The sequence below is a fragment of the Heteronotia binoei genome, chromosome 1 (genome assembly GCF_032191835.1).
Source record: "Heteronotia binoei isolate CCM8104 ecotype False Entrance Well chromosome 1, APGP_CSIRO_Hbin_v1, whole genome shotgun sequence".
Taxonomy (NCBI): Eukaryota; Metazoa; Chordata; class Lepidosauria; order Squamata; family Gekkonidae; genus Heteronotia; species Heteronotia binoei.
In genome coordinates, this window is record NC_083223.1 from 274,225,364 (window position 1) to 274,252,138 (window position 26,775).

The 26,775-nt window shown below is 45.6% G+C and overlaps 1 protein-coding gene across 1 annotated transcript in view; it reads left to right on the top strand.

Moving 5' to 3' along the window:
• The window catches only part of LOC132584125 (prisilkin-39-like), a 56,111-nt gene that overhangs the window by 26,069 nt on the left and 3,267 nt on the right, over nt 1-26,775 (top strand). Inside the window, exon 3 of the mRNA XM_060255962.1 lies at nt 1,200-1,463. Coding sequence (XP_060111945.1) covers nt 1,200-1,463 — 264 coding nt within the window. The remainder of the gene's footprint in view (nt 1-1,199; nt 1,464-26,775) is intronic.

Genomic DNA, 26,775 nt, shown 5'->3' on the forward strand with positions numbered 1-26,775 from the left:
CGTTCTGCACTAGCTGCAATCTCCGGGTCCGGCACAGAGGCAGCCCCATGTAGAGGGCATTACAGTAGTCCAATCTTGAGGTGACCGTCGCATGGATCACCGTTGCTAGGTCCCGGCGCTCTAGGAAAGGGGCCAACTGCCTCGCCCGCTTCAGATGAAAAAATGCTGACTTGGCAGTGGCTGTTATCTGGGCCTCCATTGATAATGAAGGCTCCAGTAAAACACCCAAGCTCTTTACCCGCTGCGCCGCCTTCAGCGGCGCACCGTCAAAGGTCGGGAGAGATATTTCCTTCCCCAGAGCGCCACGACCCACACAGAGAACCTCTGTCTTCGCTGGGTCCAGCTTCAGCCCACTCAGCCTAAGCCATGTTGCAACAGCCTGTAGGGCCTGATCTAGGCTCCCCGGGGCAGAGGCGGGCCGGCCGTCCATTAGCAGATAGAGCTGGGTGTCATCTGCATATTGATGGCAACCCAACCCAAACCTCCGGACAATCTGGGCAAGGGGGCGCATATAAATGTTAAATAACATTGGGGAGAGAACTGCTCCCTGAGGCACCCCACAATCTAGTGTGCGCCTCTGGGATTGTTCACCCCCAATTGCCACCCTTTGTCCCCGACCCATGAGGAAGGAGGAAAGCCATTGTAAGGCCAACCCCCTAACCCCTATGTCGGCGAGGCGATGGATCAGCAGCTGATGGTCGACTGTGTCGAATGCAGCCGACAGATCTAATAACATCAGCACTGCCACACCGCCTCGATCCAGTTGCCGTTGGAGGTCATCTACTAAGGCGACCAGGACCGTCTCTTAAAAAAGAAGGTAAATCCCTGCAGAGACTAAACAGAACAATAGTGAATTGATCAATGGTGTGACTTCATTAGACGTGCAAAGTTTCTGCTTCAGAGCCCAGAGTTCCCTTACATTTCTTCCGTGTTGTTTCATTTCAGATCTAACTCAACCTTAAACAACATGAGCTTCTGCAGACGCCAAAACTACTGGGACCCATGCCGCCGCGGAAGTTTTTCTTCCGGCAGCTGCTATGGAGGTTCCGGCCAACGCATCTGCTACTACCCATACCGCCGCGGAAGTTTCTCTACCGGAAGCTGCTATGGAGGTTCCGGCCAGCGCATCTGCTACTACCCATCTTTTGGCCGTAATTACTACCCACAGAGCTGTTATGGCAGTTATGGCGGTTATGGAGGTTATGGCCGTAACTACTACCCACAGAGATGTTATGGTGGTTTTGGCAGTTATGGAGGTTATGGCCGTAACTACTACCCACAGAGCTGTTATGGCGGTTATGGCAGTTTTGGCGGTTATGGAGGTTATGGCCGTAACTACTACCCACAGAGATGTTATGGTGGTTTTGGCAGTTATGGCGGTTATGGCAGCTATGGCGGTTATGGAGGTTATGGCGGTTATGGAGGTTATGGCCGTAGCTACTACCCCAAAACCTACTATGGTGGTTTTGGGTCCGGCCGGTGTTACTACCCACAACAATACGGTTACGGTCGTCAGTATGGATGGGGATACGGAAACAGGCATGGCAGCATCTGTTACGAGCCCTGCTACCCCCTCAAACGATGGTACAGCTGCAGCAGCATTGACGGACCTTGCTAAATGCCCGTGGACTCCCAGTGAGATGTTAAATGGTAGACCCAACGAATCTCCAGATGAATTTCTTTTCCTTTTCCATCCCCCAGAAATGCTGAACACTAAAGCATTCGTACAGTTAGTGTTGCGTGTTACAGTTCAGCATTTCTCTAATTACTACTCTACCAGTCTTTGTGCACACCATACTACCTTTAATCGCTGTTGCTCCAATGGACACTACATGCAACCTCATGAAAACCCAGTGGTTTGCCCCCGCATCTGGCAGGACACCATGACAACAGAATAATCCATCAATCTGTGCTGTTAATTGATTTGAATCCAGTAGCAGCTCATTTTTGCAATCCACTTTCCACTCTCTGATTAAAACTTTTTCTGTGCATTAGAATTGCCTTTCTGGATGTCTCTGGTGTATATTCTTTCTGTCTCTAGTTTTCAGTTGTAAAGAAGGGCAGCCAATGTCCTCCGCGCAAGAGAACAAAAAGACTAGGAACGGGTTGCGTTTGCAGTGCAGAGAGATGAAATACGGTGTGGATGGCAGATAATATCAGGAGGCGAGTGGGTTGAAGTCAGGGAAAGCCGCTCCAATGAATAAAGCAGTGTTTACCAAACATCATTCCTAGTTGACAGTAATTCTGAAGCACTTCCCCTGAAAGAGTTTTCCCACAACTCTCAACCACCTCCTGCAATAGATAGCTTGAGGAAAGCTTTGCATACATTTCAAATCTTGATTTGCTGGGCTGCAATTATGTTTGCTACCCAAAGAAGACCCATGCCACAGGATAAATGTTTAAGCATCCCCACAGGTGTGAGTCTTTAACCCTGGCTGCAGGCTGGTGTTTAGCCTGCATATTCATAGATAAAAAGCTTAATACATACCAAAGCGGGGAAAAAAGAAAGTCTAATGCTTCACAAAGCAGTCTTTCCAAAGTCTTTACCAAGAATTCAAGGAAGAAAAAAAAAAAGAGAGAAGGAAGGTGACTTCAAGGCCAAATCCAAACTGTAAAACATGAATGGTGGTTCAGAACACAAGAAGAATTCTGCTGGATCAGACCAGTAGTCCATCTATTTCAGCATCCTGTCTCACACATTGGCTAACCAGTTCTTCTGAAGGGCCAACAACAGGGCATAGAAGCAAAGACCTTCCCCTGAGAAGAACATCAGAAGAGCCCTGCAGGATCAGACGAGTGAGGGTCCATCTAGCCAGGCTCCTGTCTCACACAGTGGCCATTCAGTTCCTCTAGAGGGCCAACAGCAAGGCAGAGAAACCAAGAACTTCCCCTGAGAAGAACATCAGAAGAACCCTGCTGGATCAGACCAGTGAGGGTCCATCTAGTCCAGCCTTCTGTCTCACCCAGTGGCCTTTCAGTTGCTCTAGAAGGCCAACAGCAAGGCATAGAAGCCAAGACCTTCATCTGAGAAGAAAATCAGAAGAGCCCTGCAGGATCAGACCAGTGAGGGTCCATCTAGCCAGGCTCCTATCTCACACAGTGGCCCTTCAGTTCCTCTAGAGGGCCAACAGCAAGGCAGTGAGGCCAAGACCTTCCCCTGAGAAGAACATCATAAGAGCCCTGCTGGATCAGACCAGTGAGGGTCCATCTAGTCCAGCATCCTGCCTCACACAGTGGCCAACCAGCTCCTCTGGATAAGAACGGATCTAGGGAGAGGCGGAGGAGGCATTTGCCCTGGGTGCCATCAGAGGGGAGGCACCAAATTGGGTATGGAGTCCATTCTATTCTATGGGCCCATAAGATAGAATGGGTCCACAAGGGGGCACCATTTTTAAAATTTGGCAACACCTCAAAAAATGTAGATCCATTCCTGCCTCTGGAGGGCCAACCACAGGGCAGAGAGGCCGAGGCCTTCCTCTGATATTGCTTCCTGGCTCTGAGATTCAGAGGTTGAGTGCCTCTGAATGTGGAGGTTCCCTTTAATCACCATGGCTAGTAGCCGTGGATAGATGCATCATCTATGAATCTATCTAGACCCCTTCTAAAGCCGTTTATTCGTGTGGCCAATAGTGCATCCTGTGGCAGCAAATCCCATTTTAATCACTCTCCGGGTAAGCAAATATTTCCTTTTGTCTGTCCTGAACCTACTGCCCATCGGCTGCATTAAATTTTATAAACCGCTATTATGTCCCCTTTAGTCGTCTCTTTTCTAAACTGAAACGCCCCAGACTCTTCAAACTTTCCTCATAAGGAACGTGCTCCAACCCCCTCATCGTCTTGGCTGTCCTGAGCAGTAGAATGATAGCAATTCATTCAGGGTCCTCAAAACATCCCCTTATGGCATTCCGCTGTCGTCTAACCTAAAGTTTACCTCAAACTTGAGTGCTTCGGTATGGCTAGTTCAAGGAGGGGGGAGAGAGGTAAGCTTGCCAATCTTCAGGTGTGGGCAGGGAATCCCCTGGTTTGGAGGCCCTTCCCCCACTTCAAAGTCATCAGAAAGTGGGTCGGGGAGGGAAATGCCTGTTGGGCACTCCATTATTCCCTATGGAGACCAATTCCCATAGGGTATAGTGGATAATTAAAAGCATGGAGCATGGAGGCACACCATCCACCAGGCTGTCTCTTCCTTTGAGAACGCACGCATAGCTGGTCTTGAGGACAAAAGGAGATTGAGGAAGAATCGCACTGCTGCAGCACCAACCCTAAATCAGACTTTTCCCTGCAGCCACTGTGGCCGGACCTGCCTGTCCCGCATTGGTCTTGTCAGCCACCAGCGAGCCTGCAGCAGACGTGGACTATTGCACCCTTCTTAAATCTTCGTTCGCGAAGCCAAGCCGAGAGAGAGAGAGTGGATAATTGATCTGTGGGTATCTGGGGCTCTGGGGGGGGCTGTCTTTTGAGGTAGAGGCTCCAAATTCTCAGCGTAGCATCCAGTACCTCTCCTCAAAATACCCTCCAAGTTTCAAAAAGATTAGACCAGAGGGTCCATTTCTATGAGCCCCAAAATAAGGTTCCTCTATCCTTCATTATTCCCGTTGGAGGGAAGGCATTTAAAAGGTGTGAGGTCCCTTTAAATGTGATGGCCAGAACTCCCTTTGGAGTTCAATGCTGCTTGCCACATCCTTGCTCCTGGCTCCACCCCCATTGTCTCCTGGCTCCACCCCCAAAGGTCCCCAGATATTTCTTTAATTGGGTCTGGAAACCCTATCAGAGTCTAATGCATGCGCTGCTAAGATTAAACCCTTTTGTTACAAAAGTCACTGAGAGAGCGGCACAGGCAGACGTCTCAAAATATTCCAAGATAAGACAAACAAAGGAAGATTGAAATTATATGATCAAGTAGCAGATCGGGCCAGAATTGTGGACTGGATTAAAAACCAAAAGAGTAGGGTTGCCTGGTCCAACTCAAAAAATATCTGGGGACTATAATATGCTTAGAACATTTATTGACTAGAACAGGGATGGCCAAACTTGCTTAACGTAAGAGCCACATAGAATGAACGTCAGATGTTTTGAGAGCCTCAAGGCAAGCAGGCAGGAAGGCAGGGAGACTCTGACGTTAAGCAAGTTTGGCCACCCCTGGTCTAGCTCTTTGGTGTTACCGGGGTGCACCACAAGGAGGCAAGCTAGAGTCAACCCCAATTGAAGATCTCAGGGAGAACCTCAGAGAGTGAAAAACCTGATTCTCCTCTCTCAGCAGCAACACACCAGCTATCATTGTCCAACTAGAGGAACCTTAGCCTAGTCGTGGCTGCCCTTCATCACCGTCCCCCTCTCCCTCCCACCCGCACGTTTTTTTTTTTAAATTCTTCCTGATATTCCTGTGAGTAGGGCTGGCTTCTGTTTGGGGTCCTACCATACCCAAGCCCATAGCTATGGCGGGGCCTGAAGTCTCCAGGCCACTCTATTTAACCGCCTCCCTTCCTTCTGTAGCGGCCCCGTGGCGCAGAGTGGTAAAGCAGCAGTACTGCAGTACTTTGGGTCTGAACTCTCTGCTCACGACTGGAGTTCGATTCCAGCGGAAGCTGGATTCAGGTATCCAGCCTAAGGTTGACTCAGCCTTCCATCCCTCCAAGGTTGGTCAAATGAGAAGGTGTAAATGACTGGGGAAGGCAGTGGCAAACCATCCCGTAAAAGGTCTGCCGCGAAAACTTTGTGAAAGCAACGTCACCCCAGAGTCGAAAATGAGTGGTGTTTGCACAGGGGACCTTTCCTTTCCTTCCTTCAGTAGCGGCCCTTCCATTGGAGGGCCTCCAATATGCTTTTTTTCCAAACAAATTTTTATTAATAGATTTTCAATTTACAACCGAGAACGCTGCAATCTAGCCCCTCAAATAATGCAGCCTTCGTGAGGATCTAATTCACAAATTAAAAAAAAAAAACAAGAAAAAGAAAAAAAGTACTCCATAAACAATTATACTAAAGAGCATCCAGCCGCTCTGAGACTCTTTGGAGTGGAGGGCAGGATATAAATCCAATATCTTCTTCTTCTGTAGAGTGCCTCCATTGGAGGGCCTCCAATATGCTTTTTTAAAACAGATTTTTATTAATAGATTTTCAATTTACAATCGAGAACGCTGCAATCTAGCCCCTCAAATAATGCAGCCTTCGTGAGGATCTAATTCACAAATTAAAAAAAAAAAACCACAAGAAAAAGTAATTCATAAACAAGAGAACCAAGGAGCGGTCATACAATTGTACTAAAGAGCATCCAGTGAAAATACATTCTATTGAATGATTCAACTGTAGGAATGAACAAAGAACTGTTCCAATATTGTATCAAAAGATCCAATTCATCAAACTCAACGATTTAGAGCTCACGGTTTTTTGTATTCAGACCAGAGGAGAGAAAGTGAGCCCAAAACCTATTAGATATAGAGTATATCATGATACAATTTTTTTTTTTGGGGGGGGGGAAGAATATTACGTTTGGTGAGATATTCCACTATTTGGAACCAGAACGCAATACCTTTTTCTGGTATTCTGTCAGAGTTCTGGCGCGTTCTGTCAGAGCATCGGCGCTAAAAGTTGAGATTTTATTTAGTAGGAAATAATCCCACAGTCGGGTTCTCCAAGCATGTATTGAAGGCAGAGCCTTGTCTTTCCAGTGTGCAGCAACCTCCAATCGTGCTACTGCCACAATATGCTTCCAATTCATGCGGCCAACAACAGGACCCAAGGAAATTGGGGGGAGAGAAAGGAAGAGCAAAAGAGCATGTGAGCACCATGGTAAGAGAGAGCCACGGGGGGGGGGGGGGGGGGAGAGCGTCATGGAGATAGACAGAAAGAAAGAGACAGAGAGAGCAACAGTGAGAGATCACAAGAGTGTAAGAGAGGGAGAGAACGAGACAGAGAGTGTACAACGGAGAGAGAAAGACAGAGTGTGAGAGAGCAACGGTGGCCCTCCACCAAAAATGTATCCCCTAGCCCCACCCACCCAATTTTGGGGGTCTATGAGCCTGACCATGCCCCTTTCACGATCTGCTTTATGAAGTGTGGATGGGAATATTTTCTTGTGCTGCTGTTTTTAATCAGCATTCCCTTTCAGTTTGGGGTTGGGGGTGGGGAGCAGTGGACATTTCTCTGCCAGTTATTACACTGATTAATGGGCTGTTGCTCTCTCGAGGCTCTAGTCTTAATTTTGGAAAGAGTGTTTCACACCAGCTTCCCACCGCAGCCTTAGAGAGAACGCAGGCACGGGGTACACAGAGCCTCCATTTCTAGTCGAAACTCAACAATATCTGCTTTATTGCGGAACTACGTGCCTGATAGTGCGGGTTAAGAGTAGGCTCGGCGCTAGGGGTTCTGGTGCCCGAGGTCGAGCCCTGTGCCGCCCTTTCTTGTAAAGAATAAAGGAAGCAGCCTCTTTCCGGGTCCCTCTAAAGTAGGAGAGGGCTGGGCAAGGGGTAGGTCAGGCTGCACAATCTTTCTTCGAGAGCTTGCGGCTCGGCCTGACCTGCCCCTTGCTCAATTCTCCAGTTTCAGAGAGGCCCGGAAAGAGGAAACCTCCTTCTTTCTCCACAAGAAAGAAGGACACAGCCTCTTGCCAGCTCCCTTCGAAGCGGGCGAGGGACAGGCCGGGCCAAGCCATGCATTATCAAACAAAGAACATGTGGCCTGCCCTACCCCTCCCCAGCCCTCTCCTGCTTCAAAAGGAGCCAGCAAGAGGCCGTGTCCTTCTTTCTTTCCTGCCTCCCTCCAATGCGGGAGAGTACCAGACAAGGGACGTTCAGGTCAGCAGGGACGGGGAGAGAGCTCCTGCCCACCCCCCCATCCCCCACCCTTTTGGTGAAGTGGCACCCCAGGCAGCCACCTACTTGGCTGACTTCCTCGTGCCGGCCCTGCTTAAGAGATAAAGATCTTATGCTAACTACATGGCAGATGGGATCAGATGCAGAGAGGAGCATCCTGATTCCCCGTACTGTGTGCATGGAAGGAGGGTGGTGGAGAGAGAGAGACAGAGAGAGACAGATGCAGGGACAGAGAGACAAAGATGGAGAGAGACAGACACACACACAGATAGACAGAGATACAGAAACAGAGACACACAGAGAGTCAGACACAGACACACACACACAAAGAGAAGAGCGAGAGACACACAGAGAGACAGACTCAGACACACACAAACAGAAGGAGAGAGACAGAGACACAGAGAGACAGACACAGAGAGAGACACACACACACAGAAGGAGAGAGAGAGAGAGACAGAAAGAGACAGAGAAACACAGAGAGACACACATAGAGAGAAGGAGAGAGAGAAGAGAAGAATATATTGTATTTATATTCGACCCTCCACTCAGAGTCTCAGAGCAGCTCTTCCTCCCCCACAACAGAGACACCCTGTGAGGTGGGTTGGGCTGAGAGGGCTCCCACAGCAGCTGCCCTTTCAAGGACAACCTCTGCCAGAGCTATGGCTGACCCAAGGCCATTCCAGCAGGTGCAAGTGGAGGAATGGGGAATGAAACCCCATTCTCCCAGATAAGTGTCCTCACACTTAATCACCACACCAAACTGGCTCTCTACAGAGAGACAGACACAGAGACACAGAGGTAGACAGAGACAGACACAGAGAAGGAGAGAGAGAGAGAGAGAGAGAGAGGGAGGGAAAGAGAGAGGGAGAGAGGAAGTTGCTTTGCCTAGAGTAAACAGAAAGCAGCTTTTTGCCTGCCTGCCCTGCCTGAGGCCTGAGGCTGAGGGACCAGATACTTCCAACATCTAATTCATCTGTGGTTTCCTCACAGAGTTTCTGCATGTGTTGGGCAAAAGAGGCCCAGCCGTTCAAGGCCACCCACAGTGCCCATGAAGTGCCTCTTTTGGAGCTACCAGTTTTAGCAAAAGTCTCGAAAATGACACTTAGGCTGATCAGGCGGGCATTTGGGGGCGTTTGGGAGGCATCCTGAATTCGGCCAGCTCAAAAAGAGCTGTCCAGAAGCCTCCACACGCTTCCCCGGAAGGCGTCCTCATCCCATCCTTTCAAGGGAAGTGCCTCAAAAGCCGAACCACTCTTCCCCCAAACACACAAATTAAGCACTCAAGCGCTCCTGTAGAAGAAGAAAAAGTAGTAGACTGCAGATTTATTCCCCGCCATTCTCTCTGAATCAGAGACTCAGAGTGTCAGGCCCAGAGGCAAGGAAAAGTCGAGTAAAGTTCAAGATCTTTATTCCAGCATCATAGGCAGATACAGGCATTGTCGGAACTGGATCTCCCACCTGTTCCTTGCACTTATAACCATCTGGTTTGGCTGTTACAATTCAAGCCAAGCGCGCCAAGCGAAAGCGGGGGTTTTCTGTGAGTTAGGGTAAAATGAGTACCCAGCTTGCTGTGGGGAGAGTGTAGATGACTGCAGATGGCAATGGCAAACCACTCCATAAAAAGTCTGCCGTGAAAACGTGAAAGCAACATCACCCCAGAGTCAGAAACAACTGGTGCTTGCACAGGGGACCTTTCCTTTCCTTCTCTCTGAATTGGAGAGAGCGGCTTACAATCTCCTATATCTTCTTCCTCCACAACAGACACCCTGTGAGGTGGGTGGGGCTGAGAGGACTCTCAAGGCAGCTGCCCTTTCAAGGACAACCTCTGCCAGAGCTATGGCTGGCTCAAGCCCATTCCAGCAGCTGCAAGTGGAGCAGTGGGGAATCAAACCGGGTTCTCCCAGATAAGAGTCCATGCACTTAACCACTACACCAAACTGGCTCTCCTAACGATTAAGGTTTCTGTCTGCTCTTGGTAGGGTTGCCAACCCCCAGGTGGGTAAACTAGAAAGAAAACACTGTGAAATTAACAAGCTTTGAAACCAATGCGCATGGATACTTTATATAGCCAATTCGTTGGAACTAATCGAAAACAATTATCAGACAGAAATCAAAGTGGCTCAATGGAGGTCAAAGTTCAGCTATTATTTCTCTAGTTCCAAAGAGATATTTTCAATGCTGCGATTGATTGGTAATATGGCCTGCTGTCTGTAAATTTCCTTTCTGAAAGACACAGGGATACCGTGCGTTCAAATGGTGTAGAGGTAGCAGTCCTCCATCCGACAGTTGCGGCTACACGAGTCCAAGGTTCTGCTCGTGTTTCATCTGCCACTTCCACCGGCCGCCTGTATTTTTATCAGGAGCTTAACATGAAATACATATTAACTATCCTGCTTCCCAAAATTATATACAAAAAATAAACCAATTATTCCTACATCAATTTCACAACAAGATTCTTACCCCGTGCTAAGGCAACAGCTCACTTGCAATAGCTTACATTCTTGTTTGCACAAACGGTTCTCAATACAAAACCCCACCAGGCATGCATTAAATGGTCTCATACAGCTGTTAGCAATTACATGGATTCAGCCCACTTTCCCAAATAAAGCAATACATACATGCTCTTTTTCACAATTTAAACAAATATTGATAAATCCAGATAAGCATCCCCAGGTGGGGGGAGGGGATCCCCTGGTATGCAGGGTATCCCCCTGTTTCAGGGTCATCAGAAAGCAGAGGCAGTGGTATCTCCTGGGCACTCATTATTCCCCATGGAGACCGATTCCCATAGGGAATAATGTAGAATTGAGCCACGGGGCTCTGGGGCTTTGGGGAGGGCTGTTTTTTTTAGCTAGAGGCACCAAATTTGCAGCATAGCATCCAATGCTTCTCCTCCAAAGACCTTCCAAGTGTCAAAAAGTTTGGACCAGGGGATCCAATTCTGTGGGACCCCAAATAAGGTGCCCCTATCCTTCATTTTTTTCCAATGGAGGGAAGGCATTAAAAAGGTGTGCGGTCCTTTTAAATGTGATGGCCAGAACTCCCTCTGGAGTTCCATTATGCTTGTCACAACCTTGCTCCTGGCTCCATCCCCAGGATCTCCTGGCTCCACCCCCAAAGTCCCCAGATATTTCTTGATTTGTTCTTGGCAATCCTATCTCTGGGTATTCTAAAGCCAAGAGTTTTGCCTTCACAAGCACTGCTATGACTGGTGAGGGAAGCTTTTTAAAATCCCAGAGTTGGAAGGGCCCATACAGTCCATCTAGTCAACCCCCCTGATCAATTTAGCCTGCAGCATCCCTGACAAGTGTTTGTCTAGTCGCTTCTTACAGAGCTGGTAGCAGCAAATTAAAGCATGCGTGGATCCATGTTGTAAAGAGCAGAGCTGTGGCCCGTGCATGTCGTAAGAAAGAGGCTGAGGAAGAACTAACTATTGAAACCGTGAGGACTCCTTTTAGAAGCAGTTCCTTATTCTCTCCACACCATGACAAGTGGCACACTAAGAATTTAAAGATTTCACCCACGTCTTCATTAAGTCCTGTTTGAAGAGGCTATCATTCTTTGTGACTGTCGGGAGACTTTGTGGGGAAATTTTCAAGAATATTCAGTTTTCCTGTTTTTGTTTAACTTCACTAAAAATGCATATTTACACGCTTGGCATGAAACTTTTTTTGATTCCGGTGGTCATTTTATATTGCTTATGCTGCTTAAAGACTGCCTTTTCAGGAGGCGCTCACAACCTCCCTCGGGAGCTAATTCCACTGTTGAGCAAATTGTACTATAAAAAAAAGTATTTCGTCATATCCAGCTGGTATTTTCCCACTCTTAATGGAAACCTATTATTACGAGTCCTCTCCTCTGCAGTCAACAGGAACAGCTCCCTACCCACCTCTAAGTGGCAACCCTTCAAATGCTCTAAGAAACCAATCATGCCCCACATTAGCCTCTATGACGGAACTTAGCCTGAGTAGCTGGGGAACAGGTTTGCAGTGATTGGCTGGAACGTTGCTCGAGCAATAAAGAAGTAGCCATTTTTGAGGTTGACTTAGTGGTGCAACATCTCAGAATTGGAATCTTAGCCAGGGAGTCTTCAAGAGAAGTCTTTGGAGAACCAGTCTGAAGTGAAGACAGTGGGGTTAGGCCTGTCAGTTGTAAAGGCAACTGGACGAGGAGCTGAGATCAGCCAGTGAAGCTGGGCTCCTTGTGAGAAGCAGAGCTGAGTGGTCTCTGTCTGAAAGAGGGAGTTTTCAGGCAGTTTGACACTCTTTGAGGGAGATTTTGCCAGCACATCAGGCAATCTCCAAGTACAAACTAGATCACACAAATGCACACGGAGGGGAGAACTGGATTTTGGTGGTCAGCAGGGTTACCCAAGATTCAAACCAGAAGACTTGCTGTGAGGCTGAGACGCATTGGTATTGAGGGGTGCTAGTCCTAGAAGATAGCTAGTGTGAGAGGGTCTGTGAGGGAGAATATACTGACACCAGTCAGGAGTTCTCTACGTGTGTGTGGAAAGAGTGATTGTGGTTTGTTATTTTTATGATTTGGCTTTGCCGAAGCTGGGGCTAAACATCAGAACTAACAGCATTCTGAGTGCCCAGAAGGCACAGCCTACCTGTAGAATCTAGTAGGATTCTGAAGCCTGCTTGGTTATTGTTTATTTTAAAAATCTTCCACCAAAACGTTTGTTATATTTTACCTCAGCCTGATAAGTCTCTTTATTTTATAATTGATTCATTCTACCAACCATCTGCCAACTGATTTGCCTTTTAATATTGAACAGTTAAAATCAATATTATTTTATCCCTCTCCTTTGCCTGTTGTTACCTAATAAACATTTTGTGGTTTTTGACTTTAAAACCATCTGGTGCCAATTATTAAGAGTTCTGACAGGATTTCTGTGAGTCTGACTGAGGGACAGAGGGAAAGTGACTGGGGAGAAATTTAAAGTGGTCACCCTCCTGAGTAAGCCTCTGACTGGATCCCTCACAGCCTCCTCTTCTCCAGACTGAACATTCCCAAGTTCCTCCGACTGTCCTTATAGGGCTTGATCTCCAGGCCCCAAATCATCCTCATTACTCTCCTCTGCACCCGCTCCATTATATCTACATCCTTCATGAAGTGAGGCCTCCAGAACGCTACACAATACTACAAGTACAGCCTGACCAGTGGGACTATGACCTCTTGCAATTTGGATAAGAACGTAACATAAGAAAATAAAAGAAGCCATGTTGGATCAGGCCAATGACCCATCCAGTCCAACACTCTGTGTCACATAAGAACATAAAAGAAGCCATGTTGGATCAGGCCAATGACCCATCCAGTCCAACACTCTGTGTCACATAAGAACATAAGAGAAGCCCTGTTGGATCAGGCCAGTGGCCCATCCAGTCCAACACTCTGTATCATACAGTGGCAAAAAAAACCCCACAGGTGCCATCAAGAGGTCCATCAGTGGGGCCAGGACACTAGAAGCCCTCTCACTGTGGCCCTCCCCCCAAGTGCCAAGAATACTGAGGATCACTTGCGCCAGAAAGAGAACTTCAACAGTATGACATGGCTAATAGCCACTGTGGAACCTCTGCTCCATATATTGATCCAATCCCCTCTTGAAACTGTCTATGCTTACAAAACTGTAATCCCATGTTGTTGTTGTTTCCACCCAGTTTGGTGTTGTCTGCTAATTTAATGAGTGCCCTTCCATAGCCCCATCCAGATAAGAACATAAGAGAAGCCATGTTGGATCAGGCCAATGGTTCATCCAGTCCAACACTCCATACACACAATGGCCAAAAAACCTAGGTGCCATCAGGAGGTCCATCACTGGGGCAGGATACTAAAAGTCTTCACACTGTTGCCCCTCTGAAGCACCAAGAATACAGAACATCACTTGCCCCAGACAGAGAGTTCCAACAATCATTGATAAAAATACTGAAAAGTACCATGTCCAGAACTGAAGCTTTCAGCACCCTACTTGACACCTCCCCCCCATTCAGAAGAAATGCTACCCTTTTAATACTGTTCCCCAACCAGTTCCCTATCCATCTAACTATCCTAGAGTGCAGTCCACAGTCTTCTAGTTCACCCATCAGATCATGCTTCCTGTCAACCTTGTCAAAAGCTTTACTGAAATCCAGGTAAACAGCATTCCCTTAATCCAGTAAGCTTGTCATTTGATCAAAGAAAGAAATGAGGTTGGTCTGGCAGGACCTGTTGGGGACAAATCCATACTGACTTCCCCGGATCACCAAGTTGTCCTTTAGATTGATCCCTTTAAAATCTGCTCCAGTATCGTCCTTGAGACAGAGGTCAGACTGAGAGGCCTGGAGTATCCCAGGTCATCCCTCCTCCCTTTTTTGAAAACTGGGATAACATCTACCCTCCTCCAGTCTTTTGGCATGTCTCTCATCCTCCAAGACGTCTGGAAAATGATGGACAAGCTCTCTAGAAAGTTCCTTGAGCACTCTTGGATGCATATAATCTCTACTGGGGAATTTGTACTCATTCAGTGCAGCCAGGTGCATCCCAGCTATGTCTATGTCCATGTCAACCAGGAGCCTAGATGTTATGCCTTGTCTACTACCATCTATAGATGAGCCTGTACTCTTCTTTTTTTTGGGGGGGGGGGGACTGTACTGAGAACTGAGGCAAAATAGGCATTACACCTTTCTCTGGGCATGTAAGAAGGGGCAACAAAAACTAAGCACTGAAGCAACCCCTCCTTCTCATGATCTGCCCAAGTTCACAGAAACAGCATTGCTGTCAAATGGCCTTCTAGCCTCTGTTTAAAAACCTGCAAAGAAGGAGAAGACACCACCTCCCTAGTAAGCCTCTTCAATTGAGGAACCTCTCTAACTGCCAGGAAGTTCTTCCTAATGTTTAGTCAAAACCCTTTTTAATTTCATGTCAATCCATTGGTTCTGGTCCAACCTTCTGGGGCAACAGACAACAACTCTGCACCACAATCTCCTTTATCTTCCTCCCCCACAATGTGAGATGGTTGGGGCTGAGAGAGCTCTCCCAGAAACTGCCCTCTCAAGGACAACTCTTGTGAGAGCTATGGCTGGCCCAAGGCCATTATACTTCTGTTGATACATCAACAGTTGAAGTTACCCATAACTGTCAGGTCATGTTGTTAGACATCCTGTCAAACTGTTCAAAGAGGGCAGCATCCACCTCCTCTTCTTGGTCAGGAGGTCTGTAGCAGATTCCAAGCACGTTTGTTCTTCCTTCCCTTATCCGCATCCAGATACTTTTCGCTGGGCTGTCGGCCTCCTCCTCCTGTATTTCCTGACAAACAAATCCTCTCCTCACCCACAGCACCATTCTGCCCTCCTCTTTGACCCTTCTGGTTTTTGTTGAACAACTCATATCCATCCACTTTGTTGTTGTTCTTGTTCAGTCGCACAGTTGAGTCTGACTCTTTGCGACCCCATGGAAAAAGTCACGCCAGGCCCTCCTGTGCAGAGGGCAGAAGAATAGATGCTCTTGAGGTGTGGTGCTGGAGAAGAATCTTGAGAGTCCCTTGGACTGCAAGAAGAAGAAGAAGATATTGGATTTATATCCCGCCCTCCACTCTGAAGAAGATCAAATCAGTCAGTCCTAAGCGAAATCAACCCAGACTGTTCACTGGAAGGTCAGATGCTTTGGTCACCAAATGAGAAGGGAGCACTCCCTGGAGAAGATCCTGATGCTGGGAAAGACAGAAGGCAAAAGAAGAAGATGACGGCAAAAGATGAGATGGCTGGACAGCGTTACTGATGTAACAAAAATGTCCATCCACTACCACATTCCAATCACAGGAATCCTACCACCTAGTCTCTGTAATGCCTACTAAATCGTATCCCTCCGTCTGTGTTAGAAGCTCTTCCTTCTTATTGTCCAAGCTTTGGGCATTGGTACAACTGGTACAATCTTTTCAGGATTAGCTTTCAATAGACAAGGGGTGGCCAACGGTAGCTCTCCAGATGTTTTTGCCTACAACTCCCATCAGCCCCAGCCAGCATGTCTGATGGCTGGGGCTGGTGGGAGTTGTAGGCAAAAAACATCTGGAGAGCTACCGTTGGCCACCCCTGCAGTAGACCATCCCTTTGATCTGGTGAAACATTTTAAGATGAAGGGGAAAGCCTACTTTGAAAGGCTGTTGGGAAAACAAACCCTGTGAACATAAGAATCTAAGAGAAGCCTTGTTGGATCAGGCCAATGGCTCATCCAGCCCAACACTCTGTGTCACACAGTCATCAAAAAACCGAAGTGCCATCAGGAGGTCCATCAGTGGTTTCGCTATTTACAGCTGAAAAGTCTAATGGAACACCTTGCTATTTCAGGGGCATTTAAGCGGTCAGCGTCTGAGTCTGAACAACTTCTTGCAACTTATTCTGATTCCTTGAAAGTGCTGCTCTCCAAACTTTATAAGATCATATTGGCAATGAACAATAAGACCATCCGGAAATACCAAAAGTTATGGCAGTATGACCTACAATTAGAGCTAATACACTCCCACTGGATCTCCATCTGGAATTCCCCAGCAAATACATAAAAGGTTTCTAATATCTGAACACAATTCTTCAAACTCACTTCCAGATGGCATGACATTCCAAAAAGACTGAATCGAGTGAACTACAAGCACAGTTCGCTCTCTTGGAAAAAATGCGGTCGCATTGGTAGCTATTATCATTGTTGGCGGGACCTCCCGGTAATACAGCAATTTTGGTGAGAAGTTATGGCTCATATTGGCAAGATTGCAGCACGAACACTTCCTGTCCAACCAGATCTGATGCTTTTAGATCTCTGGGATTCCTTGAATTAGGATGACACACGAAGAACTCACCTGTGTATTCCTCGCTCCTGGTAGCTTGGTGATCATGAAGCAAGAAACAAACAACTGTGCCAAAGAATAGATATGGATTTTATATACCCTAGTATCCAAATCCAAATAGAGTTAATAGAGAGAACAATTTATAGTCATCATATACAATACAGGTTGCACATAATTTATCCTCTTGGTTAAGCACGACAATAACACTAAGACACTGTATACTCTAAAGTAGTAGCTCCCTGGGATTTCATAATAAAATTCAACAATATAATTTCACAAGTCTTTCAACAATAAAATTTGAAAGTTCAAGAATCCTTATTATTGATATTTATGGTGGAGTCCCAGTGAGGAGTCAGTTCTGTAATGGTTCAAGCACTCCAGTTTTGTTGTTGTTCAGTCGCACAGTCGAGTCCGACTCTTTTCGATCCCATGGACAAAGTCACACCAGGCCCTCCTGTCTTCCACTGTCCTCTGAAGTCTGTTCAAATTCTTTTTATGGGGTGGTTTACCATTACTATTCCCCTTCCCCCATCATCTCCACCATCAAAACCCTGTGGCTATTAGCCAATGATGGAGCTCTGTTCTATACGTTGATCCAATTGAAACAGTATTTATAAGTAGTGATATTTTATTGTACAGCTTGGATGAAGCTCTTTGCGAAAATGAGGCCCTAGTATCCAGAGATGCTCATTTAGTGTCTTTTGGTCTTCTGCTGGACTATGGGTCTTATTAGGTTCCAAGTGGAACAGAAGACATTTCATTCAGTGTATTTTGAAATGTTAAAGTAATAATAATTTTTTGTAATTATAGTGGTTGTGATTTTCTACAACTTTTAGAAGCACACTTTAGACTGATACGTACATGGAAGCTGTCAAGACGTGGAACTTCAAACAGAGACGGATCATATTGTTGCAAAATTAATCCATTTATTTGAGAACAGTCTAGTAAGGAGCCAAGTTGAGTTTGATAACTCTCAAGGCTGAAGCCAGCCTTTTTGTACATTTCAAAGGAAGGAAACAATACAGCATTTTCACACTCCCAGAGACAGTCGGCGCTTCCCATACCCCTTATCTCCTTCCCAGGAAGCGATTCACTAATCACCTTGAATATGCTAACTTCAAAGACCCCAGATGGTTTCTAGGCCAGGTGTGAAATTCTTCTCCTTGCGGTTACAGATTGCTTTGGGGAAAGATGCATGTTACTGTTCTCACGGTTAGTAAAGCAGGGGTCACAATAGAGTACAATATGGCGTTAGTCATGTCAAGCTATTCTATTATACAGTTCACTTTACTATAAGCAAGTTACACGTCTGACAGAAGTGCTGTTCCAGATCCTTCTGTTGATACTCCTTTTGGTTGGCATTGCTTCAATATTTTCTTGAGTCATCTACCTCATAAAAGCACACCAGAGCTCTTTAGTGTTTTAAACTTGCGTATGTAAATTTTTGTGCTTTATTAGCACATGTAAAGTTGCTCTTGTTCAAATGAAGTTTTTTTTAATAAAAAAAAATTAAAACACATTTAATAATTGACACACACATTTAAACTGCAACCAAAACACATGACTTCCTGAATGCAGCAAGGGAAGGTGTTCTGGTTTCCAGCCTCAAGATGAGACCTGGACATCTCCCATATTATAAATGATCTCTGGATTACAGAGATCAGGTCCTCTGGAGAAAATGGCTGCTCTGAAGGGTGACATTTGCCCCAGTGAATTCCCTCCTCGGTTTAAACCCTGCCCAACCTAGATTTGATCACCCACAGGCTGCCAACACATCAACTCCAACAGGTCATTGCAGTTGAATGGACATGCCACAGAAAAAGTCCCCAACTTAACTGTTGTCAGAAGAACCATCATTGGTGGTCTGTCTTCCATTGGGATAAATTTCCAAAACTTCGTACAACATTCTCAGTGCAATCAGAAGCAGTCTCTCAATAGAATCCAAAGCCTTCTCTCATTTTGTGTTTCTTGAAAAGAATGGGGGTTGTGAGCCAGGAAAGAATAATTTTTTAGGTCATAACCCACACTTTGAGTTGGATCAGAAAAAATATGAATTCTGAATAACATAGAATATCCATATAGATTGTGTTCTCAAAATTGAAACTCGAAAAATATCAAATTCTTTTCATTTTTTTTCTTTTTAAAATAACAACTTTTATTTAAAAAGTTTAAAATTCACATACAGTACATTTTGGGAGAAAAAGAAATAAAGGACACAACATTTCAAAATTGTTTCATAAGCCAGTTTAGTGTAGTGGTTAAGTGCGCAGACTCTTATCTGGGAAAACCGGGTTTGATTCCCTACTTCTCCACTGGCACCTGCTGGAATGGCCTTGGGTCAGCCATAGCTTTCACAGGAGTTGTTCTTGGAAGGGCAGCTGCTGTAAAAAGCTCTCTCAGCCCCTACCTCACAGGATGTCTGTTGTGGGGGGGAAGGTAGAGGAGAGGATTGTGACCACTCTGAGATGCAGAGTATAGGGCAGGATATAAATCCAATATCATCATCATCATCATCATCATCATCATCATCCGATAGCAGTGATAAAATAAAATTAGAAGCACTATGAGTCCCCTCAATATGGGGGAGGGGGAGATAAAGCAAATGAGAACACTTCCTCATCTCCCATTTTGAAAATAATATGTCAAATCTATTGTCTAACTACATTCATGACTATCGCCTCCCAGCTTTCTCACTTTTCCTACAGGAAAAGGCACATTTTTTTAAGAACTACAACTCTAGATACAGAGCCTAGATAATTCCATTAGGTCAAGCTGTTGCGTCTTTATTTTATTTCCCTGGGCCAATTCTGCTTTTACTTAATAATTATAAATTCACTCAACCCTCCTTAGATTCAAATTATTTACATGTTTCCTCAGATGGACCATGATAGATCCGATGAATCTTGTTGACTTCTGCCACCCTGTGCCCACCTCGGTGGGGAGGGCGAGATATAAATAATAATAATAATAATAATAATAATAATAATAATAATAATAATAATAATAATAATAATAATAATAATAATAAAATTTTGCAGAGAACATTTCTAATATTTCCTTGAGCTTCTTATTCCGTTTTTCTCCCAGTCTCTGATTTGTTCTCATGCTTCCATATTCCAGAGGTTTCAGAACTCACTTGTTCCTCTAGGACTTGCATAGAAATGCTTTGGTCTTTACTTGGTATAATTGAAGCCTCCGATGAGGGCTTGTTGGTCTTACTTGAGATAAGAACATAAGAGAAGCCATGTTGGATCAGGCCAATGGTCCATCCAGTCCAACACTCTGTGTCACACAGTGGCCAAAACCCAGGGAGCATCAGGAGGACCACCAGTGGGGCCAGAACTCCAGAAGCCCTCCTACTCTTGCCCCCCCAGGCACCAAGTAGATAGATTATCACTGTCCCAGACATAACTGAAGGGAAGCCATGTTGGATCAGACCAATGGCCCATCCAGTCCAACACTCTGTGTCACACAGTGGCCAAAACCCAGGGAGCATCAGGAGGACCACCAGTGGGGCCAGAACTCCAGAAGCCCTCCTACTCTTGCCCCCCCCCAGGCACCAAGTAGATAGAGTATCACTGTCCCAGACATAACAGAAGGGAAGCCATGTTGGATCAGACCAATGGCCCATCCAGTCCAACACTCTGTGTCACATAAGAACAGAAGAGAAGCCCTGTGGGATCAGGCCAAAGGCTCATCCAGTCCAACACTCTGTCACATAAGAACAGAAGAGAAGCCATGTTGGATCAGGCCAATGGCCCATCCAGTCCAACACTCTGTGTCACACAGTGGCCAGAAAACCAGGTGCCATCAGGAGGTCCATCAGTGGGGCCAGGACACTAGAAGCCTTCCCACTTCTTCTGCCAGTCTTTGGCTTTCCCTTTGATACATCAACTTTATAGGCAGTTGGTAGAATTGGAGAGAGCACCTTTGATGGTGGCTATCAATTAATCAAGGCCATGAAAGCTGCCAGCTGTTATCAATGTTGGGGATAGGGGAGGACAAATCAGCACTATAGGCTTCTTCTTCTTGGTTGTCTTACAGGCTTGGCTGAAGCACGAAGGAGCTGCAGAGAGTTCTTCAGTTTCTCCAATTTAGAAGAAATCTTTGTTTGTTCCCCTAAAAGAGATACTGTCCGGGAGTTTGCAGGATACAGCTATTCGGTTTGATCGTGCGCTTGATCTTACAAACTTTTGTCCGCATTCTGTGGTATCCTTGGATCGTGGCCAGTTGTGTTAAAAAGTGTTCCAGATTCAAGGCCATAATTGGGAGTTTTCCTGCTTGTAAACCCTGGAATTAATGTCTGAACAGTTTCAGCTACGAAGCCTCAAGTTGTAAAGATTTCAACGAAAGATAAAAACTTCCGCATTTCCAAAACCATTGAAGTTGTTGACTGATTGAATGTTAGGAGAAGTCGACTCTCAGAAGGTGTGTTTGGGAGGCTTTCAGCCCTCTCAAGGCCAATACGACAAATTTCTACACGCAGAAGTTGACTCAGGAGCAGAGAATTCCTCTTTTATTTATCCAACACCCCCGGTTCACAAAATTATCTTTAATAAATAATGCGATGCGATGGTTCTGCCATCTGCCACCCAGCTTGTATACCTTCTTCACCATTCCTCCTGCAATGGGAAGCTGTATGTCTTGTGTTTTTAAGCTGAGAGGTTGGTTATTATTTAAGGCAGGGGTGTCAAACATGCGGCCTGGTGGCCGAATCAGACCCCCAGAGAGCTCCTATCAGGCTCCCCGAGTAACTGGCTGTCATCAGCTTCCTTCTCTCCCTCTTGCTTCCTTCTGCATCACAGCCTGCTTTGCAAGGCTTGCTCAATTGCACAGGAGCTACAGAGCAAAATCTCGATTTTTCTCCATTAGTTGAGGCTCCTCCCCCTCCTGTTCCCCTGGGGGAGGAAGGAAAGAGCCAGAGCTTCCTTTGCTCAGTTCCCCGGATTCCATGGGAGAAATACGAAGAAAGCACCCTTAAGACCAACAAGTGCTAATGTTTTAAGCATGTTTTATTTTATTTTATTATCATGTTTGTCTGTGTCCTTTAAAAAGTTTATAAATTTGCTACCGAAACGACTCAGGGCTATTAAAACACTTATGAACATATGAAGCTACATTATACTGAATCAGATCCCTGGTCCATCAAAGTCAGTATTGTCTTCTTAGACTGGTAACAGCTCTCCAGGGTCTCAAGCTGAGGTTTTTCACGCCTCTTTGCCTGGACCCTTTTTTGGAGATGCCAGGGATTGAACGTGGGACCATCTGCTTACCAAGCAGATGCTCTACCACTAAGCCACCGTCCCTCCCCTAACTGGCAGTGGCTCTCCAAGGTCTCAAGCTGAGGTTTTTCACACCTATTTGCCCGGACCCTTTTTTGGAGATGCCAGGGATTGAACCTGGGACCTTCTGCTTACCAAGCAGATGCTCTACCACTGAGCCACCGTCCCTCCCCTAACTGGCAGTGGCTCTCCAGGGTCTCAAGCTGAGGTTTTCCACACCTATTTGCCTGGACCCTTTTTAGTTGGGGATGCCAGGGATTGAACCTGGGGCCTTCTGCTTCCCAAGCAGATGCTCTACCACTGAGCCACCGTCCCTCCCCAACGATTTTTTCTTTAAAAAATCCCATTTTATTTTGTTTTTATTCACTCCGCTTTTATAACAACCTTATCTACGACTTGTTTCTGTCATTTGAGTAGACTATATATCAGGGGCCAACTGAGAGCACCACAGTCGAGTTCACAACATCATCTATCTGTCCCCGGCCCGAAAGATGCCAGGCTGGCTTTGACTAGAGTCAGGGCTTTTTCAGCTTTGGCTCCCAAACGGTGGAATGAGCTGTTGGAAGAGACCAGGGTCCTGCGGGACTTGCTAGAGTTCCACGGGGCCTGTAAAACTGACCTCTTCTAGATGGCTTTTGGTTAACAGCTCGAGACCACTGACAAGAGCGATCTGGCTCCCTGTTGGTGTTACTGTTAATAAGAAACCATCTCTATGGATATGCTACATGGTCACTATTACTGACTGTAGCCTGTAGAGTTTTAACACCTTAATGGATTATGTTGGAAGCTGGTCCGAGCCATTCACAGGGGGAGCTGGGTAAAAATTAACCATAATAATAACAACAACAATAATAATAATAATAATAATGGCTTCTCCAAAAAGAAGTACTTTTCTCCCTTTCTCACAATACAAGAACTCGTGGGCATTCGATGAAATTGCTGAGCAGACAGGTTAAAACGGATAAAAGGAAGTACTTCTTCACCCAAAGGGTGATTAACATGTGGAATTCACTGCCACAGGAGGCTGTGGAAGCCGTAAGTATAGCCACCTTCAAGATAAAAATATGGAGCACAGGTCCATCAGTGGCTATTAGCCACAGTGTGTGTGTATATATAAAATTTTTTGCCACTGTGTGACACAGAGTGTTGGACTGTATGGGCCGTTGGCCTGATCCAACATGGCTTCTCTTATGTAATGAGTTGTTATTCTGACGCCTTCTTAACTGGAAGTCCAAATTCCTTTTCAAGTGCGCGTTCCAACATCAGATTTCCCTTATCTCATGGTATTTCTCTCTTGACAAGTTCATATCTCCAATAATTTGAAATGGCCCAACCTTAACAAATTCTAAGAGACCCTAACTAAGATCTAATTGTGATCTGGGGGCCATCTGGGCCATACCACTTCAGGATATTATTTTCTGTGTAAAAAAAAGAAAAAAAATAGTCATTTGTTATGCGTTCCAAAATCTGAAATGGCTCCATCTGGAAACATGCGGACCACCAGAAGGTGATATATTTTCCTGAGATATTTGTGAATAGGTAGGCTTAGGAGTTATCCTTTAGAGAGAAACTGATAAAGAGAATAGCATTGGCTATTTAAAAACAAGACAGGTAAAACTGCCTTATACAGCGGGGGTGGCCAACGGTAGCTCTCCAGATGTTTTTTGCCTACAACTCCCATCAGCCCCAGTCAGCATGGCTGATGGCTGGGGCTGTTGGGAGTTGTAGGCAAAAAAAATCTGGAGAACTACCGTTGGCCACCCCTGTTATACAGCATCACACCATTGGCCCACCATCTTCAGCACTGTCCATTTAGATTGGCAGCATCTCTCCAGCATCTCATTCGGAGGTCTTTCACATCACCAACCTCCTGATCCTTTTAGCTGGAGATGTCAGGGATTGAACCTGGAACCTTCTGCATTCCAAGCAGATACGATACCACTGAGCCGCAGCTCCTTCCCATTTTTTACTTCCGAAAGCCTATAGTGGTCATAGCGAAATAAATCTGGAGGGAAGCAAAAAGAGGAATTACCTGCTTCAGGAAGGGTCTTTATCATACACATGTCCAGAAACTGGATGGAAGACGCGTACGAAGACTTCCACAACTACATTCCCGATTCAGCTGGACTTCACGAGATAAAAGGGGAGAGCAAGTCTGCATTCGTTCTGACTGTTGTGGGGCACGTTCTTCCACTGGTTCAAGGCTTTTATTGGTTGTTCTGAACATGAAAACCTGAGTGAAAAACTTTCTTCTGTCCTGAGGCCTCTTGGTGAATTAGAACAATTATATATATATATATTTTTCCTCCCTCACAAAATTTATTCATTTCCAGGTGAGGGGAAAACAAAATTAATGTCGGAATAGATAAGTGATTATGGACCAAAACACGAAACTGAAAATTAGAATTTTCACTTTCAGAGGCATAAGAACATAAGAGAAGCCATGTTGGATCAGGCCAATGGCCCATCAAGTCCAACACTCTGTGTCACACAGTGGCAAAAACATTTATATACACACATACACTGTGGCTAATAGCCACTGATGGACCCGTGCTCCATATTTTTATCTAAACCCCTCTTGAAGGTGGCTATACTTGTGGCCGCCACCACCTCCTGTGGCAGTGAATTCCACATGTTAATCACCCTATGGGTGAAGAACTACTTCCTTTTATCCGTTTTAACCTGTCTGCTCAGCAATTTCATCGAATGCCCACGAGTTCTTGTATTGTAATAAAGGGAGAAAAGTACTTCTTTCTCTACTTTCTCCATCCCATGCATAATCTTGTAAACCTCTATTATGTCACCCCGCAGTCGACGTTTCTCCAAGCTAAAGAGTCCCAAGCGTTTCAACCTTTCTTCTTACGGAAAGTGCTCTAGCCCTTTAATCATTCTAGTAGTCAAGGCAGTCAAGCTCTGAATCTCAATGTCAGGAGGCAGCATTAAGGGAAGACCTTGGCCTCTATACCCTGCCGTTGGTCCTTCAGAGGAATCGATTGGCCACTTTATGAGACAGGATGCTGGACTAGGGGGCTCGCTGGCTTGATCTAGCAAGACTCTTCTTATGCATCAAAAAAGAAGTCATTTGTGCTGCCTTCCACAACCTGAAATGGCCCAGTCTGGAAACACATGGACCACCTGAAGGAAATAAAAACCAGGTGCCATCAGGAGGTCCATCAGTGGGGCCAAGACAGTAGAAGCCCTTCTTATGTTCTTCTCAGGTGAAGGCTTTGGCCTCTATTCCCTGTTTTTTGGCCCACCAGAGGAACTAGTTGGCCACTGTATGAGCTAGGATGATGGACTAGATGGACCCTCGCTGGTCTGATCCAGCAGCTCGCTTCTTATGGGGGGACATGATCAGTTGAAGGCCAGAGAAAACCAACTTGGAATTTTTAAATCTTCCCAAGTGATTTGCTTATTCCAACATGCTGAATGACAAATCAAAAAAATTATTAATGGCCATCTTGAAGCAGGTTTTAAACTCATGCTCAAGTTTATTAATGCGGAAGAGAACAGGAAGGTGTTGGCAGGTCTTGGTTGTTGAGTTGTTTTTGATAGCCTAATAACCACAGAAAAGGGAGGAATACCAATTAATGCAATTAAGACATTGCATCTGTGTGAGTGAGCATGGCATGGATGGGTATATAATTAGGATTTTAAGTTGTTGCATAACCAAAAAACTGTTCTTGGGAGAGTATAAAAGGACGGTCCATCTTCAGTCCATCATCCAACGAACTCACTTGAGATCCTTTCTTCAGAAAACCAGTAAGTTCCATTCTGATCCAGTGTCTTCAAATGCTTCTTTGAAGATACAGTTTTTAGTATGTGGTTGGGTCTTACAAGATATGTTTCCATGGTCTTAGTTTCTTCCTTTCCTGAAAGTGCTTCCTATTCTCTTTCTCTCTCTCTTTCATTTCATGAGAACATTGGTTGCAAACCCTGAGTTCTTCCTGCTTGGAAAGTTTGTGGCCTTGCGTCACTGAGTTACAATCTGAAAAGTTCAATTTTCACTTCTCCTTATAACTTTAAAGAGCCAGTTGGTGTAGTAGTTAAGTGTGCGGACTCTTATCTGGGAGAACCGGGTTTGATTCCCCACTCCTCCACTTGCACCTGCTGGAATGGCCTTGGGTCAGCCGTAGCTCTGGCAGAGGTTGTCCTTGAAAGGGCAGCTGCTGTGAGAGCCCTCTCCAGCCCCACCCACCTCACAGGGTGTCTGTTGTGGGGGAGGAAGGTAAAGGAGATTGTGAGCCGCTCTGAGACTCTTCGGAGTGGAGGGCGGGATATAAATCCAATATCTTCTTCTTCTTCTTCTTCTTCAATTAGATTCTTGAATCTTGAATCGCAAACAAGCTGTGTTGATTTGAGAAGAAAAATTGAAATGGGTTATTAATAATATCTCTGTAAATAGGTTCTGGGTTAGACTTTAAAGCTCTAAGTCTCAACATTCTTGACAGGAAGTATGTCCTATTGAACTCAGCCCGGTGTCTTCTCAGAACTGTACTTAGGCTCAAAAATGAGTACAAATCGTATCAACATGGCATAAAAAGTGAGTTGATCAACCTGGAATAAAGACTAGTATGGAGTTCAAGAATTACCCAGAACACCTGGATGATAGTAGATACCTGTTTAAATAGAGTCTATATTTTGTATGTTGCGGTATGCTTTGTGGCCCACACTTTATGGAATGACTTCATGATGAGATTATGAATGGTCACACTCTGCTGGCTTTCTGCAAACTATGCAAAACCAGAATTATTCAAGAAGGCTTTTGCACAGGTACCTATGAGAATACTGTAACAAAATGGTCAGGAAGCGGCATTGTTAAAGGAACAAAGAAGGAGGAGGGCAATGAAGATGGTGACGGGTC